Genomic DNA, 18,883 nt, shown 5'->3' on the forward strand with positions numbered 1-18,883 from the left:
TTTCAGGGAATGGTATTAAAAAAACTCCAATAAGTAAAAAATGGACTACTACTTCTTTTTCCAATAAGTAAGTTACCATGTACCTATTTACCTACTTAATTATTCAAAACACATGTTTTTGGAAAGAGAATGATAGCTATAACGTCCATATGATGTTAACTTGTTATCAATTTTTCTTGCGTCCTAAAGATGATCAAATTTTTGTATTACATAAAATGGTGTTTTTGACTCAGAAAAAAGGTTGTAAAAGTATAGTGATTCTGTAAATCATTGAATTGGGTTTACGAGTACCCTTAAAATCTGAAGTAATATAAAGAGTGTTAAGTTTGATTTAAGAAAGTTGCATTTGAAAATCTCTTGTTGTCCATTTCGAATTATTAGAATCCAGGTCTTCCGACCAGCGACATGCACAACCTTTTTTTAAATTCACAACCCAAAGTTTGTTCCACCATGGTTTGTAGATTCTCCAATTGGGTGAAAAAAAGAATCCTTTAATTACATGAAAGTCACAAATACACTGCTTGGACATTAACACGTTTGATTAATAAAATTAATCTGTCCTGAATTAAGTTATTAACTCTGTCCTGAATTAAATTAATTATTAAGTTTTAATTCTTTTCAGTCTGTTTCTGCAATTCCTAACCTTAAAATATGTAGCCTATTCTCAGTTGCATAATAAGTTTCACTGCTGTCTAATGCTTCCTTGAGCAATAAAGAGAAGGACAAATATAACAATTTCACAAAAAATAATTATTGTTTTACAATTGCATAATGACAGTTACAAATTGTGATATTTAAAGGACGATTTTGTCAAAAGAACTATAGTTGAGTAATGCTTAGAACAAAGCTGTTATGGAATTATGTAAGAAAATAGCGAATACGTTTTTTTTTATTTATTTTTTTGGAAACATTTTTTTATAATTCTGTTTTATTAAATCAGTTCCTATGTTTCTAAAATTACATATCGGCCTTACACATCATTTCAAAATCGAATCTACTTGCTGATGATCTTCTTTCGCCTCATGGTATTTATGTACATACAACGTTTTCCGTATAAATGACCTTTGGATGGACAAGTATGTGCTGTTGTGCTGTATGGGATAAACGTCGATTTGATTGTGTTATCTAAATACAGTTTTCTGAAAGAGTTTTGCTATTTTTGTAACTAGTTTTTACTTTAAATGTTTAACTTGATTCAGTTTTTTCCGCTTCATCGCACTCCTTACATTTTTCTTTGGATAACTAGTATGATTAATTTTGCCGCCTGTTTTCAATGACCAAAAACTTTTTTTGTACTTCCGGGCATAAAAGTACACTTTTATGCCCCCATTTTCGGGCGTAAAAGTGCTATTTTACTTGCGCTATGGGCTTAAAATAAAAAAAAAACGCTTAGCGGAGTTTTTATTTTAAACCGAATTTTAATATTATTATAAATAACCCAATAACGACGAAACCTTTACTACTTATTCAATGTTATGCTAAAAGCACAATTATTACAGTTGGAAACGTTTACACCGAGAAAGCTTTCGTGGAAGTGGAACAATTGTTCTGGCTATCTTAATTTTATCCTGCACCGACTCTTCAATGTAACCTTCAGCTATACTCGACGAGCGCCAACCTCCATGACGCTTTTCAGCCAAAAGGTCTGCTTCTGAATCTGCTAATAAAGTTGCGGACGAACGCCGAAAGCAATGTCCGGTATAGCCCTCCGGATTTGGCAACTTCAAATACTTTGCTACTACACTGGGTAGCTTACCTATAGTATTTTTCCCAACGGGTTGCATTAAGCATTTTCCTTTCTTATATAATAAGAAAAAGCGCAGGTTGTTGGCAGATTTTGGTCCCAGTGCTATATATTTCTTCAAGAAATTGTCTCCGTTATTGCAGTCTACAATAGTGAATATTCTCGGAATCTTCGTTTTTGTTTGACGCACTTGTACCAAAATAGATGAGTCCATAATGGTAACATCACCAAACAGTAAATTCGTCAACTCCGCTCTTCTGCAAGCTCCTGCAATCCCGAAGCTTATAACAACCTTATGGAGCAAATAGCTTTCATCTGGAGCAGTTGCAAAAAATCTCTGGTGGATTTCCTCCCTCGTAAAGATACTGGACTTCTTCGGAATATATCCTTCCAAACGTCGTTTTATAAATGCGATCACAAAATTCGAAAACTTACTCATGTCGATCTCTCTGGTACATAAATATCTCTATAAACAATTATTGTCGACTTCAACATTGAGTAGACTGACCATAACGTTGAAGGCTTCCAAATCTGCGTTCTTTCATTGAGTTAAACCAACACAGCACTTTTATTTATGCACGTCACTTGCCTTAGATCACACCATTTAACAAAATCTTGGTATGACTAATTTGATACAATATTCTTGACTTTTTTGGCACCAACTGAAGGCATATTTTACTGGCTGTTTCCTCGAGTTCAGCTAAATTTGCCATCATTTTCGTCGAAATAGGTTCTTCTTATATGAGATCAATAATTTTTGACAAGCAAATGCTTTTTTTATTATTGTCTTGGCAACATTAAATTGATCTGGCTGCTAATGACTTTCTTCACTTTTTTTAAACAATGACACCAGCAAATAAAGCAAAACCCCGTGAAATAAAATCAACATACGGGATGACTAAAGTAATACTTACACCTTAAAAGTTAAAAATATAATTATTTAATTTAATTTTGTTTGCACCTCTGGCGTAAACCACTTTTATGCCCGCATGTAAAAGTTCGGGAATGACTTAGGGAGTATTGTGTCCGCCATGGAAACCTAGGCGTAAACAGACATTACACAGCCATTTGTGTGTAAAAGAAATTATTGGCATCATTTGTTCCAGTGAAACAGACTAGTAGTTTATTGTTTAACTACTAAATATTACATAAATAGTTAAATTTTTTTGAGCTAGGTTAATCAAATTGAAGAATGTATTTTTTCACAGCATCTAACTACGCCGTACCGTAGGATTTTCAGTCCTACCCAGGCGTATCTGATGATTTAGAGTCCCAAACAAAAACTCGCGTATCTTTCGTGTTGTGCCCCTTTTTTTCTTTTCTCCCTTTCCCGAAATATGATTTACACGACGCCAGATGTCCTAAACGATCCCGATTTCGGAACTTTGGCCTAAACGGGCGTTGAGTGGCACATGCCTTATGCCTCCTTCATCCCTACCGGCTGTTTCTCCGATTAGATTACCATTTAGTATTGTCCCGCATATTTTCTTGTTTTATTGATGACCCAATGCAGCAGGTGCTAACTGGAATCTCAATTTTCACTCACCTAACTGCCTATTTCGTTTGCTAGTTCACTCTCATATCTCAAAATTATTTTTAAAAGATGAAAAACCATTCAAGCGATTTTTAAAATTTGTGCTTTCGCGGAAACTGTTTAACACAAAAAATTCTAACTTGAATACAGACGGAGGTGGTAGAGCACTTTATAGGTAGTGATTATCCGTAGACCGAACATTAAAATCCTAATAGTTTTGCTGCAACATATTCTATGACTTTTTGCCATAGCGCAATTCAATGACAAATATAGTATTTTTAATACCTTAGAAGACTAGTGGCATCTCTTTTTAAGTTAAACAAATTGGTGGAGATAAAACATTACCAGAAAATGTATGTCCTAGGTAATTTAAGTTTTACCCTAAACCACTTTGACATTTAAAGTCATAATTAACTCACAAATGGATACGATCACACTGATCAGAAATTATTCCAAAACTTATTTTTAAAGGAAGTGAATCATTTCCAAAGAGAGTTATGATCTCATACTCATGGTGTATCACATGCTTCAAAAGAACTTAAGGTAGCTACAAAAGCACAATTTTCAAATTATCAATGAACTCAGTTGGCTTATTTTAATTTGTGAGTATGCAAAATAATTAATGGCAAATTTAGTTTTGTTTGTTATTTATTTTTTAAGAAACACAAAATTGTTGCTACTCTTTAATACCTAATGTATAAAAACAAAATCGTGATATAAAAAGCGATGAAGTGGTTGATATACAGGGTTTTTCAATGAAAAGTAGCCACCCTGAATATCTTCCCAAATAATTTATCTGTTAAAAAATGCTAAGACACGTCAACAAAGATTGCAATGGGGACATCTTTTTACGTAGGATTTGAATTTCTGCCATCAGCCCCTTTGCCGCCATAGCCACCCCCACTAAGTTTTCAAATGGCACCATACCCTGTGTGGCACATCGTTGGAAAGGGTATTTCATAAGGAATTAATTGCACTATTTTATTTGTACATTTGCTTTAAATTGAGACCAAAAAAATAAAAACATTTTTTTGTTATTTTGGTCAAACTGCTGATAACACTACCGAATACCTGTTTTCCATTCCATGTTTTTGCCTCAGTCGGTCAACTTGTAAGTTCGTTTTGAAGGAACATTGTCAATATGGTTTACACGACTGCCGAAAGAATAGAAATTGTGCGTTTTTTTTTTCAAATATAACGACTGTGCACGAACTGCCGCGCGCGCTTTCAATGCAATCCATCCAGATAAATTAATTGGTCATCAGTATGTCTTAAAGTTGATGCAAAAATTCATGAAAACTGGTTCAGTGACAAACAAAAAACATCAACCTGAAAGAAAAATTATTAATGAACCAATTGAAGTTGCTGTTTTGGGACACGTTGCAATGGATAATAATCAGTCTTTAAATCAAATTTCCCATGCATCGGGTGTTTTGACAAGCAGTGTATGGAGAATTTTAAAAAAACACAATTTTCATCCATACAAGGTAAAATTGGTTCAGGAATTAAACGAAGATGACTATGATAGAAGACTACAATTTTGTGAAATTATGGCTACTAATCTGACAAACAACGTGAACTTGTTGTACAATATTTGCTTCAGTGATGAGTGTATGTTTTTTTTGAATGGAGAAGTGAACAGGCATAACTGTAGGTATTGGTCAGACACGAATCCACATTGGTTTAGGGAAACCCATACCCAATATCCAGAAAAACTTAATGTTTACTACGTAAAAAGATGTCACCCTTGCAATCTTTGTTGACGTGTCTTAGCATTTTTTAACCGAGAAATTATTTTGGAAGTGTGTCTACTTTTCATTGAAAAACCCTGTAAAAGAAATGTTAACGTAGATGCATTTACCATCTGGTATGTGTGTAAAATTCACTGAAGTAATAAGACACGTACATTTAGTAACTAGATTCCGACTTTCATTTGTTTAAGTCTGCAGGGGTATTAAAAATACTAAATATACTACTGAGAGTATGACATGAATAGAAAATATACAACAGACACAGTACCCTCTGATTTAACCGTCTTTATAATTTGATATTCTTCATTTTCCTTTTTGTTATTTTCCAACTCAATTATAAAAAATTATACCAGGTGTCCAAGAGCACCCTGGACATAGGAGATTAACATGGGAAAACGGTTTTGATTTTTTTGCGCCTGTACGGTTGATTTGATTGAAAAATCGTATTAATGAAAGTTGTAGTACCTATCACGGACTAGTTTTCTGTATTTTTTTCGGATCTCTAACTTGAGCCCTTTCGTCGTAAAACACGAACAAAAATGAGAAAATTTAAACTTTTCGCCTGCACTGTATAGGCGGTTGCCGAGCAACCGTACTCGCAACAATGACCTGTTTACCCGTTGCCCGACAACCGCCTATACAGTGCAGGCCAAAAGTTTAAATTTTCTCATTTTTGTTCGTGTTTTACGACGAAAAGCCTCAAGTTAGAGATCCGAAAAAAATACAGAAAATTAGTCCGTGATAGGTACTACAACTTTCATTAATACGATTTTTCAATCAAATCAACCGTACAGGCGCAAAAAAATCAAAACCGTTTTCCCATGTTAATCTCCTATGTCCAGGGTGCTCTTGGACACAAATAGTAAAGTAAATGGTGTTCGGATAGCAGATTAGCAAATAAAATTTCCATATTGTACATAAGATTCAATGGTAAAGAGAAAAAACATTGTTCCCTCCAAAAATGGGAAATATAAATAGTTCGTGACATACGTACCCGGTAACCCGGAAATCAGCCTGTCAAAGGAAATAGCACGGGCGAGCAGCATTAGTTGCCGTACCGGCTTATCTCCCTTTAACAGTACCAAAGCGTCTTATTCGGCGTGGTGAATGCCCTGGGACACTAGTCTAGGGTTCTATTCACCCCCGGTAAGCGTGCGCCCTCCGCGAACCCCTACAGACGCTCCATACATCATGATCCTCGCCATCTTGGCAATCTGGGAGTAAGACCATTGTATCAATCATCCTGAATAAAAGTGGATTACCGGTACACCTGTGGTTTCCTTCCTCTGAGCTACCCCTCAACGTGACAATATATCCTGGAATATTGCTTATTTTTGTTAAATTTTATAAATCCATATGATTGTTAGTCCAAATATGCAGAATAGACCACATAACACAATAAATTTTTTATAGTTTGAAATAATACTTATGCAATTTTCTATACTGGTCAAAAATCGTATCCCGGAGCCTGGAAAAGCCCAATAAAGTGAGACACTTTACGTGTTCAAATATTTAAATTTTATGGGATTGATAGATATCTTCCAATTAAATATGACTGATATTATGTAATGTAGATTAGAGCAATCACTAATGTAATTTCGCAAAAGGTTTGAGTATGTACACCCACTGCAAAATCATCATTTATCAGCTTTAGGTCTATCGAAAAGATTGATTGATGTGAACATATTGAGTCAATCCTTTCTTGTCACATGGTACCTAAATACAGCACTACGTACAGGATGTCTCTAAAATGTGCGAAAAAAATGCTACCACAAATCCTTGTTGCTTAAATATAACGATCTACCCCAACTTAGTCCAAAAGTGGATGATGTTGGAAATTCATTTTGTGTGGTAAAAAATTAAAATTTAATTTTTATTGTAAGATGTATAGGTCGCTACTTGTGGTACTTTAGACATATTTAAAACGCCGAAACACTTTTGAGACAGTATGCGCAAAGCAATGCAATTTACTAGTAGATAAGGAATAGATAGATCACTGGTCATCCTTATCTTGTACACCCTGTATATCATATTTATTTTCAATGAACACTACTGTTGGCCTTTTGGCCTTTCTGCCCCTGATAAATAAACACGAATACTTCTGTAATGCAAGTTTTTAATTTACATGCGCCAACATTGTAAAGTGGTGAAAAGTCTAGCAAAATAAACAAATAAACATTTAGTTTACGACAAAAATTAAACTTAACAATTGAATTGAAAGTATACGTACCTTAAAAGGTTGATTGTTAAAATTAAATTTATATTTAAGATTGGAAAAGTTTTTTAATTCATTCTCTTTGTCTTTTCTTTAAGTTGAAATTTTAAATTCTGGTACCATTTTATTGCAATCTGCCACTTCCAAACTTTACGCTATTTTGTATGGTACAAAGGAACTTTTACTAACAGCAAATAAGTATTTCCTCGGAATTAGATTTCGTACAGTTTCTGTTTTCATTTGTTCGGGTCGTTACCAAAGAGAAGACCCCCAATTTTCTTAATTAGTTAGTTTCGGCAAATTAGGTTTTTCCAGAGTTACAGCTAACATAATTAGCTTTTAGGGTGGTAGTTGGAGATATAAGTTGAGGATTAGAAATTGCCACTTTCAATTTGATTACGAATATAACAAGTTTAAGTAATTGATATTGATACATTGTTCATTAACGTACAAATATCATATCGCCTAACTTTTAACAGTTAAATCATGTTTCCTTAGGGCTGCAGGTTAGATAGTTAGTTATTCTAGGGGAGTCTTAAATCAGTTAATGTATGAATTCCACATCTAAGTAAAATGGTATGACGCACTAATGTAAATGTTATGTGTGTGAAAAGAAATTGGTTTGAAAGTAAAAAATAAAAAAAGCAAATTTGTTTATTGCCTTAGTGGGTAATGCCAAGTGTGCACGGTGAAGAACACAGGGTGGTCCAGTAAAAAGCGTATGCTACGTGCAAAAGTTTATTGATCCTTTGTGAACCGATTTCGGCCCTTTACGCCATCATCAGCAAATCAACAAAAAAGTCAAGAGCATCCTAAGGTAGGAAATACGTAGTTTTATGGCATGAACGATTAAAAATGCCATTGCTAATATTAAAAAAGATTTCAGGGCGTTATAAGCGAGCGTTATGAATAATGCCCTCAGGTTGTTATGAACACTATAACCTACACAGTTTCCAAGGTATTATATATTCATAATATACATATAGGTGAAATATAAAAATAATAACATACGTGTCTGAGCATTTTTCTGAAAGATAATTCCCTGAATTTTAATGGAATTTATTTCATACTTTATGAACACACTGTATATACAAATAATCAGAATGAAAAAAAAATCTGCGGAAAAAATGCCCCAGCTCTTCCATTTGAACGAAGTATTACATGCTAAAATTAACTTTGAAGTGGTCTTTTTGGGTCACTCTGTTTAAGTTTTTAACTTAAATTGAATAGTTTTACGTGTTACCTACAATCAATCAATCAATCGATCAATAGTTTATTCCTGTTAGCCTGTTACTTACATACAAAAATGTTTATTTTCAACCAGGTATGTAATAACGTTATTTCTTATGTGTGAATCAGGTGGAAAGATTAAAATTACCTGATTTTACTTTCCACCCGGGTGAATGTCAATATGCGTTTTGTCATATCTGGGCTTACTTTTTATAGTTAAGAGACTGTGCCGCCACCTCAGCAACAGCTCGCAGCTCAGGTGATAATGGGTAACATCTGCGTCTTCAGAAATATCCATGTTAAAAGCACTTTAAGAATCGTTTCAGCTCAAAATATTAAAGACAGAATAGCACAATAATGACTGAATGAATAATGTTGTCAAGCTTGTAAACAAATCACCAGTCGTTTATTATGGTTGAAGTCATAACTACTCGTGCACCTATACTACCTTATTGTTAGAGACTATTAGCAATCAATATTTCAACTGAATGATTTATTAAAAGTTCGATCAGATTTTGATAAATGGTTGAAAATAAAATAGTATACAAACCACGGTAGAAAGTTTAATTTCTGTGTCGATATAATATACCTAATTTCTCGACAGAAATCAAACACTTTCTACCTGAATATGTAATATACTATTACACACGTCAGGTAATAGGGTCAAAAGAATAAGCAAAATAGATCCTAAATACTAAGTTTCACAATTTCCTAGTTGCATATGACTAACCTACAAAGTACTATGTAAAATATAAAATACAGATCGCCAAACAGACATAGAATGGACTACTAAAAGAAAAAAATAACATTACGTAGAAAAAGGTCCAAGCCCTTGTCCAAGCACATTACAACTGATTGAAATTTGAATTAAAATACTCTTCAGGGGAGTAGAAAGCAACTAGAACTAGACTAGTACGGAACTTTTTTTATTCGATTTTTAAACACACACAGTGGCAACTCTCTTATGTTAACAGGCAAAGCATTAAAATATTTAATCGCCAAATACCCCGGGCTATCCCGACACCTTTGCAGGCGCCTGTAAGCCGGAACCAAATCATCCCCGGAACGAATGCTATAGGTGTGCATTTCCCGATGAGTTGGAAAAAGGTCTAGGGTTTCCCTCACATACACCAGGCACGCAAACAAATAAAGACAAGGCACAGTCAAAACCCTCAAATCAGTGAAGGCACTTTTGCAGTCCTCTCTATAACTCAAACCAGACACTACCCTCACAGCCCTCCTCTGCAGTCCGAAAACCCTGTTCCTCACCGCCGAAGGTCCCCATGCAAGGATTGCATAGCTAATGTGTATATGAAAAACTGCGAAATAGGCTGTTCGTATTACACCAGCAGAGACACACCGAGAGAGATGCCGGAGAAGATAGATGTTTCTGGTAAGTTTTTCTGCAAAGGCATCAACATGCTCACACCACTGTAGTTTGGGTCACACCCAGAAATGTCACTGCCGGGACCTTTGGTGTGTCAAACAATTATCTAAGAGAGAAAACCACCATCTGCGTTTTATCTGCATTCAGCAGCAGCCTATTAGAGCAGAACCAGTCCTCTGCCCTCTCCCGTGTCAACCTAGCAGCCCTCAACCTCTCATCCAACGCATCAGCAGAAAGAGAAACGGTGGTGTCATCGGTCATTATAAGGAAGGTCATTGATATACAGGGTAATTCAAATTCGACCCTCACCATTGGGATCTCGAAAACTATAGGAGATACGAGAAAGTTTAAATTGGGGCAAAGTTGCGCAATGTAAAGCTCAACCAAATGCAGTTTTAAAAATTTCGATTTTCCAAATACTTCCGAAGATATCCGAAAAAAACTGAAAATTTGATTTTTTGTTTTTATTTATTTCTAATATTATTTGAAGAGATATTCCAAAACTAAAAGCACCTTTTCATTGCCACTTTTTCTCAGCTATTCGATGATGGATTCAAATTTGCCACACGACGTTTCGTTTTTTGGCAGCCATCATCAACTTTCTTTTTTCTTATGGGCGCCATATTGGATTTTTAGCCCACCAAATAGTACGTTTTATTCTGATTTTAGTGATGTATAATAACTTATGATTTGCTTCATAAGTAACAAAATAATACAATAAAAACTATTTTTACTTTAGTTATTGGCTTTGAGTTAATGGGCCGTTTCATAAAATGTCATTGTTTGACAGTACTTGTCAAACACGATAATTCTCAATGACATTCGCCTATTTACAGATGTAAACAAACAAACATCAATGTTACATCTACGGGGCGCTGTGCAAATTTAATAGAACTGTAATTTTAGTTTTTTTTTTAATATAAGAAGTCGAAATTTAATAAAATACTGTATGACACGTGACTTAAACCGGTTTATTCACTCGAATAAATATGAATGAATAAAAAATGGTTTGTCACTTCCAAAATAAATAACTATAAACTTGCACTTAACATTATAAAAAATTGAAATTTTGCAAAAAATGGTTCCTAAAATGATGATCTTTCTCTTGGAGACATAAATAAGCTTTTTAAGTTAGAGATAATGCTAACAAATCTCTTTTTCTGATTAACCTAAATAGTTCAGCAATGCTTGTATAATAATAACATTTTCTGCGGGGGTTTCTTTTCTAGATACATTTTTAACTATGATTGACGCTCTAATGATCGTCCGAATTATCGTGTTTGACAAGTACTGTCAAACAATGACATTTTTTAAAACGGCCCATTAACTCAAAGCCAATAACTAAAGTAAAAATAGTTTTTATTGAATTATTTTGTTATTTATGAAGCAAATCATAAGTTATTATACATCACTAAAATCAGAATAAAACGTACTATTTGGTGGGCTAAAAATCCAATATGGCGCCCATAAGAAAAAAGAAAGTTGATGATGACTGACAGAAAATGAAACGTCGTGTGGAAAATTTCAATCCATCATCGAATAGCTAGGAAAAAGTGGCAATGAAAAGATGCTTTTAGTTTTGGGATATCTCTTCAAATAATGTTAGAAATAAATAAAAACAAAAAATCGAATTTTCAGTTTTTTTTGGATATCTTCGGAAGTACTCGGAAAATCAAAATTTTTAAACCAGCATTTAGTTGAGCTTTAAATTGCGCAACTTTGCCCCAATTTAAACTTTCTCGTATCTCTTATGGTTTCTGAGATCCCAATGGTGAGGGTCGAATTTGAATTACCCTGTATATTAAAAACAATATAGGGCCAAGAACTTGGGGAACACCTACCCCACCATTGGGGAACACCTATGTTAATCTCACTTACCGCCGAAGAGACCCCCGCCACCCTCACCACTTGATGCCTGCGTTCCAGGTATGAGCTAATCAAATTCACACTCGTGGTGTCAAAATTGTAATATTTAAGTTTGAGGAGGTTACCATGATCGACACAGTCAAAGGCCTTGCTCAAATCCAAAAACAAAACAGGGTCATACTGCTTATTGTGGAAGGCGTCTAAAATAGCAGATACAAGGCCTAATATGCACTGAACTGTACTTCCCTTTTTTCTAAAATCAAACTGACATGGAGAAAAAATATTTTCAGCATTGAAGAAATCCACCATTTGAATGACCATACACTTCTCCAGAACTTTTGAAACCACAGGCAGAAGAGGCCTGTAGCTTTCAGGTTGACCCGGATCCCCCTTCTTAAAGATTGGAACCACACACGCAGCCTTAAGGACATCCGGAAACACGCCTCTTTCCAAACACAGATTTATTAATTTGGCCAGAGGAACAAGTATTTCATTTTTGACTGATCTCAAAAGGCGCACATTAAGGCCTGCTCGTTGCTGAGCTGGTTTAAAACCCCCCTCCCATTACCATTACTAAAACTTACCTCCTTAAAAGAAAAATCAGAATTAGGCTTCATTTCACATTGTTTAAATATACAGTGCGTTTTTTTTAACGCGCAACATAGGATTTTACGTGTTAAATTTTTAAGCCCATGTTAGACCATGTTATTTTGGAACTACAAGTATAAAACTTGACGGGTGTGTCTTGAGTACCCTGAAGCTTAAGTAAGTCTACCAATTTGGTCTAAAAAGTGATTTAAAACTGAAAAAAAATCATTTTTTTTCGAAAAGATTTTATCCTTTCATACTCCCTGTATGCATTGTTGTTCCTTGTTGTTTTTGATACTGGCAGGGCAGGTAGCAGGTAAAGTGACTTATTTTGACTGCATCACGACCCGACATCTTTTGAACGTCAAAAGGGCATTTTATGATTGTTTGGAATATACTGTTTGGCTTCAAACGGAGGTCAATTTGAACAATTCACTTATAAAAATACTTCTTTTGTTCTTAACTTTCTTGATATAAAGTTAATGATCACCCTGTTTTACTTTCTACACCAAATTTTACCTGCTACCTGCCGTGCCAGTATCAAAAACAACAAAGAACAACAATGCATACAGGGAGTATGAAACGATAAAACCTTTTCGAAAAAAGATGATTTTTTGCAAGTTTTTTAACACTTTTTAGGCCGAATTGGTAAATTTACTTAAGCTTCAGGGTACGAAATAGCCACCCGTCAAGTTTTATACTTGTAGTTCCAAAATAACATGGTCTAACATGGGCTTAAAAATTTAACACGTAAAATCCTATGTTGCGCGTTAAAAAAAACGCACTGTATTAAGGGATCTGTATCCGAATTTGGAACTTTGCAAACTATATGATCAGTTATATTATAAAAAAAAGTCATTAAAATGATTAGGGCTGGGCACGGATTCCTCTTGATGGGCATCCTGGATCCCATGACGGTGCCTATTTATTATTTGCCACATTGCTTTATTGGGATTTGTAGAAGTAAGAATTAAGTTGTCATTTGCCCTAATTTCGGCCTCATTTATAGATTGCCTATACTTTTTTTGATGGTATTTGTACAGATTTTCTATATATCTGGAATGTTGTATTGTGACTTGAGCTCACACAAAAGACTGAGATGCTCCCGCATTGTCCTAAGATCATTGTCAAACCACGTAATGTTACAGGATTGGTCAGATCTCACAATATAAGATTTTTCCGGGATAGAATTTAAATAGGCATTTTCCAAAATCGTTAAAAATGATTTGAATTTATAATTAATATCAGTACGTTCGGTGATAAAATCCCAGGATGTACTAGATATTTTATTAAAGAACAGAAAGAGACCCCTTTGTGTGATTGGTCTACAGATCTTGCGGGACTCAACATGATCATCCTCCACACACTCAACCACACAGTTCAACACCTGACCCAAATGATCTGACATATTCAACTCTACAACACTCACAGAAACAACAGCCACACAACGACTTACAAACAGATTATCTACCCATGCCTCCATTCTTGTGGCCTGAAAAACGGTCTGTCTCAAACCAAAGCTTTTTGCAGCATCTCCAAACCTCATGGCACAGGTATGGCCTGTATTGAAATGGATGTTAAAATCAACCGCAATTATGACATTAGTGCCACTCCCAAAACCAGACATAATTTTTTCAAATGTTGTCAAAAAGGTGTCAAAACAGCCCGAGGGTCGACGGTACAGTGCTAAAATACATGAACGAAAGTGCTTCACATAGACAGAACAATACTCAATACATTTATCAATACTAAAACTAGGTTTTTTACAGGATTGTACCTCTAAGTGATTTCTGACAAGGATCATAAAGCCACCATCCGCACTCTCACTCCTTGCAGAATATGCTGCTAATTTAAAACCATCAATTTGATAGCTATCATCAGCTTCCTCAGGACACAGCCAGTGTTCAGAGATGCACACTATGTGAATATTTTTGGCCGCTACAAATGCCTCAATCTGACTACCTTTTTGCCTGATTGATCTAGCATTTATATGTAGAAAATTGGGGTCGAAAACGTCATTTTGGGCTTTATCCGGGACCAATCCAGACACAAACATCTTCCGGAAAGGATCTAAAGATGTTAAAATTGAAACAAGAGAATTAAAATAAACCGCATTTTAAAAATTTTGCAATACATTTTGTAAACGGTCCTTAATAGCCAAACTTGCGAAAACGTCCAGAGATATTGACCACAAGACTCGATTAAGGTTATAGTGAAATCCAAAAAATAATTTTTCTAGAAATTGCGTTAGACCGAATTTTTCTTTTTTTGTCTGTTTTTCATTTAGGTTATCAGAAAGAGAAAGACCTTTTAATCCTCAAAAAAATTATTAAAATTGAGTGAATCAATTTGAAGAAACAGCCGCTCAAAAAATACCAAAAATTTTGGTGTCCCATTCTTTTTGACGAGCAGTTTAGTAATTTACGTTACAAGTCCGAGAAATGGGTTATTAAAGTACAAGTCTAGATGTTTACTAGGAATTTCTAGACGAGCACTTTAATTGCATTTCACGGAAGAGTATCGTAAAACGTTTTATTTCATACTGTAAGTGGTAAGAGTTATTTTATTTTTATTTTTTTTTTGTGATTTTACACACCCCTGTACATTTTGGATGCCAACTGATAAATAGGTTTTGCCGGACTAGTAACCTAATGAATCATTTCCCGGACTGAAACCGACTACGTAATAGAGCATATTACGACACAGTATGAAATAAATACCAGGTGTCCAAGAGCACCCTGGACATAGGAGATTAACATGGGAAAACGGTTTTGATTTTTTTGCGCCTGTATGGTTGATTTGATTGAAAAATCGTAATAAAGAAAGTTGTAGTACCTATCACGGAGTAGTTTTCTGTATTTTTTTCAGATCTGTAACTTGAGCCATTTCGTCGTAAAACACGAACAAAAATGAGAAAATTTTAACTTTTTACCTGCACTGTATAAGCGGTTGTCGAGCAACCGTACCAGCAACAATGATCTGTTTACCCGTTGCCAGACAACCGCCTATACAGTGCAGGCCAAAAGTTTAAATTTTCTCATTTTTGTTCGTGTTTTACGACGAAAGGGCTCAAGTTAGAGATCCGAAAAAAATACAGAAAACTACTCCGTGATAGGTACTACAACTTTCATTATTACGATTTTTCAATCAAATTAACCGTACAGGCGCAAAAAAATCAAAACCGTTTTCCCATGTTAATCTCCTATGTCCAGGGTGCTCTTGGACACCTGGTATACTTACAGTACTTACACGTGAGTAGAACCCGATTAATGTGCTTCCTTCAGTTATAAATAATAATTATGTACCAAGCCTCAGCACTGTAATCGCCTCTTTCTATTTCTAGTACAAAAATATACTTTCTTTTTTCAATTTTCCAGAAAATGTTTTTTTATTGTGTCACTTGTAAAGCAAGGGTGCGATATCATAATTAACTTGTATTTACTTAACTTCCCACGCACAATTACGGATTCCCCTGTATAAAGAACAAAAAAATATGAAAAACTTTTTAATCAAAAATTATAAAAGACTGGCTTACTGAGTCATCACATTCTCATTAAAAACCCCTTCTCGTTGCAGTTCAGAACAAGGGGACCCATGTGTGTCTGTGTGCCCGCCACCTCTTGAGCTAAAATGAAAATCACCCTCTACACCCCTTTCGATGTTAGCCCTTGTCACACTGCAGTCTAATTAGTTTTCAATTGCCAAAGGACTTAGTTGTTATTTTAAATGTAATGCTACAGGTCTACAGGTCAATTGTCATGTTGGCCAGCTTTTTTAATTTTTTTACATTTTTAAATTATGCACCTTTCATTTGGAATGAATAGCTTTCTTTCAAGGGGTTTTCCAAAGCATTGTGTCTCGTGCCTGATCTTGCACAAATTAAAATCTGTACCAATTTCAGCGATGCACTTCAAACAAAAGAATGCATAAGGTCCTGCAGGCATATTCTGATTGCAGTAGGGTGACTTACTCCTCTTGGGGGTTCCTTTCGCAAATTGAACTGTTATTAAAATGGAATATTTGTAAAGAGACAAAAAAGGGTAGGATTTTAGGAATTCTATTTTAATTTACTTATTGATATACCTAAAACTTGAATTATCATATACAGAGTGTCCAAGATAAAAATGCATTGCGTGGGGATCTTCTAAGCCGTAAGAAATACGTCAGTCAAATTAGGAAAAAGTGCTATAGATGTAGATATACTATGGCAACCTAGTTGCTTGCTACAAGCAACTAAACTGCTAACGGAGAAGATCAATACAGCAAAATATGTGGTCATTTTTAAAGGCCTACATCTCCGAAATTCCCCAGCCGAATTTAATAAACAAAAAAGGATTTGAAAGGCCGTTTCTTCTAGAATCAGGAGCGTCATCCATTTTGCCTGAAAAGTATTTTTTTTACAGATATTCAGAGTAAAGAAAAATGGGCTGCAAATTTCTTGAATTTCAACCCAGTGCATTTGATAGTTGAGATAATTTTAGAACATTCTTTCTTATGTCATTTCATGGACTTGGTTGATATCTCGGGACTTGGGACATGTTCGGGGGTTTTTCAATTTTTGGTCTACAAAATGAATTACAGGGTGTTTATGAAAAAGTTTTTCCCTGTATCTTGGGAATACCATAATTGATTTTTTCTACTCCCACAAGGATATTCGTTCATTCCTTAACAGTTTAGAGAACGGATAAGTAGGCAATTGCCAACGGTTGAACGAATACAGAATCCTAGACTTTCAGCAACTGTGCAATATGAAATAGACCAATCACAGGCAATTTTCAGCGTGCGATATGAAATAGACCAATTACAGCTAATCTGGAACGTAAAAAAAATATTCTTCTGATTGTCAGTTGGTATCAATACATTGCATTTTGGCTTATGTTTTGAGGCAATGAAAAAGCCGTTCAAGTTTCAGTTAGTGTTCAATTAAAGAATAAAAACATCTATTTTATTATATGATAAAGCAAATGATACAAACTTTACAATGAATCAAATCCATTTAACACCTCAACCTAAAAGACAAAGTTAATCAGCTGTACTTGGTCACAATCCGGGACACCGGTCAAACTTTGGCTGCGTCAAAAGTGATTAGGTAAACATGGAAACGTTTCAAACAGTGAATGTTAATTTGTGTGAAATTTGGAAAGTAATTTCAATCAGTTGTAGCAAAAACAGCCTGTAAAATTCGGGCGAATTATACATATCGCCCTCGTCCGAAATTTTCGTCCTCGTGCGATAGGGACATCTTATTCACCCGTGTACAATATAATAGTTCCTAACTCTTGTGAAAAGTATCTTGTCCGCACTTGTCTGGTGCCCGTACTCCGCTTCGCGTCGTTTGTGCATATCCAGCCATCGTGCGTACACGATTTACATTGCACACTTGTTAGTAAACTACTATTTTCTGCATTTTTCAGTACTCATTTTATTTTTTCCGCACTAGGGCAAAAAAATTCTGCACGCGAGTAGAAAAAGGATTTTTTTACATTAGAGTAAGCAGCAGTTATTTCGTGTTACCACGTATAGACTTAATTCTTTTCGTCTTACTCCGTATATTACATTGTTTAGATTCTAGAACATCGTAGTTCAGCTGTTTGTGAGAGAGAGAGATTTATGTCATAGTTTGAAACTTAGGAGATTCCCTCGAATCCATGGGAGCCTATATGAACAGCTGGGCTTGGACCGGTAGGGAGTCAGTAATTGTTGTGATTGTTAACGTGTTGTCAGTTCGTGGTTAGACAGTAGTTGTCAGTGTTGTTTCTAAAGAAACGAAATATACAGGGCGGTTATAAAGTAGCGCGTGGTGTTTTAGTGTGAGAAATACTGCGGAAGAGAATGTCAAATGGTTGTCGATACTGGTTCCTGTTACACTATCGTAAGGCCGGATATAGTAAAGTACTGCAGAATAGGTGACACCAGGACGAAATTCATATTGGAGACTGCTGAGGGTGGTTCCATGGCCGTTCGTTGGAATCCATGAAGCTGAGGTCAAGCTTGGGCGACAAGTACTACGTCATGTAGTTTTAGTGTCTAACATAATCGATAATGTACTTTTGGGAGTGCATCGCATGGAGCAACACAAATTCCAGTTGGACTTGTAAAATAAAGTGGTCAAGACAGGACAAGACGAGATTATTATGAGGACACCCGAACAAGTTTGCGAACAGGAAAGGTTACAGGCAAGAAGATGTCAACTTACCAGCAAGATCAGACACTGTCGTTAAGATTCACCGGGATAAAAAAATTGACAAGAGGACGCTAGCAGCTCTAAACCTAATTCAACTGAAGAACGACCAGGCGTTTGTGAAATTTAAAGGAATGTAACCGAAGGTTGTAGAAATGCGACGTCGCAATATGAGTCAGTAATAATGGTGACTACAGAGGCGGAAAAGGCAAAACCAAATCCCGCGAGCGACCCCCCTCCTCAGTGTTTGAGACATCTAGAGGAAAAGGCCAGCTCCACCCTGAAAAGACAAGGAAAACGGATTTTTTGCAATCTGCTTCTTAACTACAAGGATGTGTTTGCCTTAAACTAAGCAGATTTGGGAATAACTCATTTGGTGAGACATAC

The 18,883-nt window shown here is 35.4% G+C and overlaps 1 protein-coding gene across 1 annotated transcript; it reads right to left on the reverse strand.

The window, feature by feature from the left end:
• Positions 1-1,423: 1,423 nt before the first annotated feature.
• Positions 1,424-2,720, reverse strand: LOC145738608 (uncharacterized). Its single transcript, XM_081993480.1, has one exon. It carries the CDS (start codon positions 2,181-2,183, stop codon positions 1,494-1,496), a length of 690 nt encoding a protein of 229 aa, XP_081849606.1. The 5' UTR covers positions 2,184-2,720; the 3' UTR covers positions 1,424-1,493.
• Between the last annotated feature and the right edge of the window lie 16,163 nt (positions 2,721-18,883).

The sequence above is a fragment of the Ips typographus genome, linkage group LG1 (assembly GCF_016097725.1).
Source record: "Ips typographus isolate SLU linkage group LG1, UJ_Ityp_2.0, whole genome shotgun sequence".
Lineage (NCBI taxonomy): Eukaryota > Metazoa > Arthropoda > Insecta > Coleoptera > Curculionidae > Ips > Ips typographus.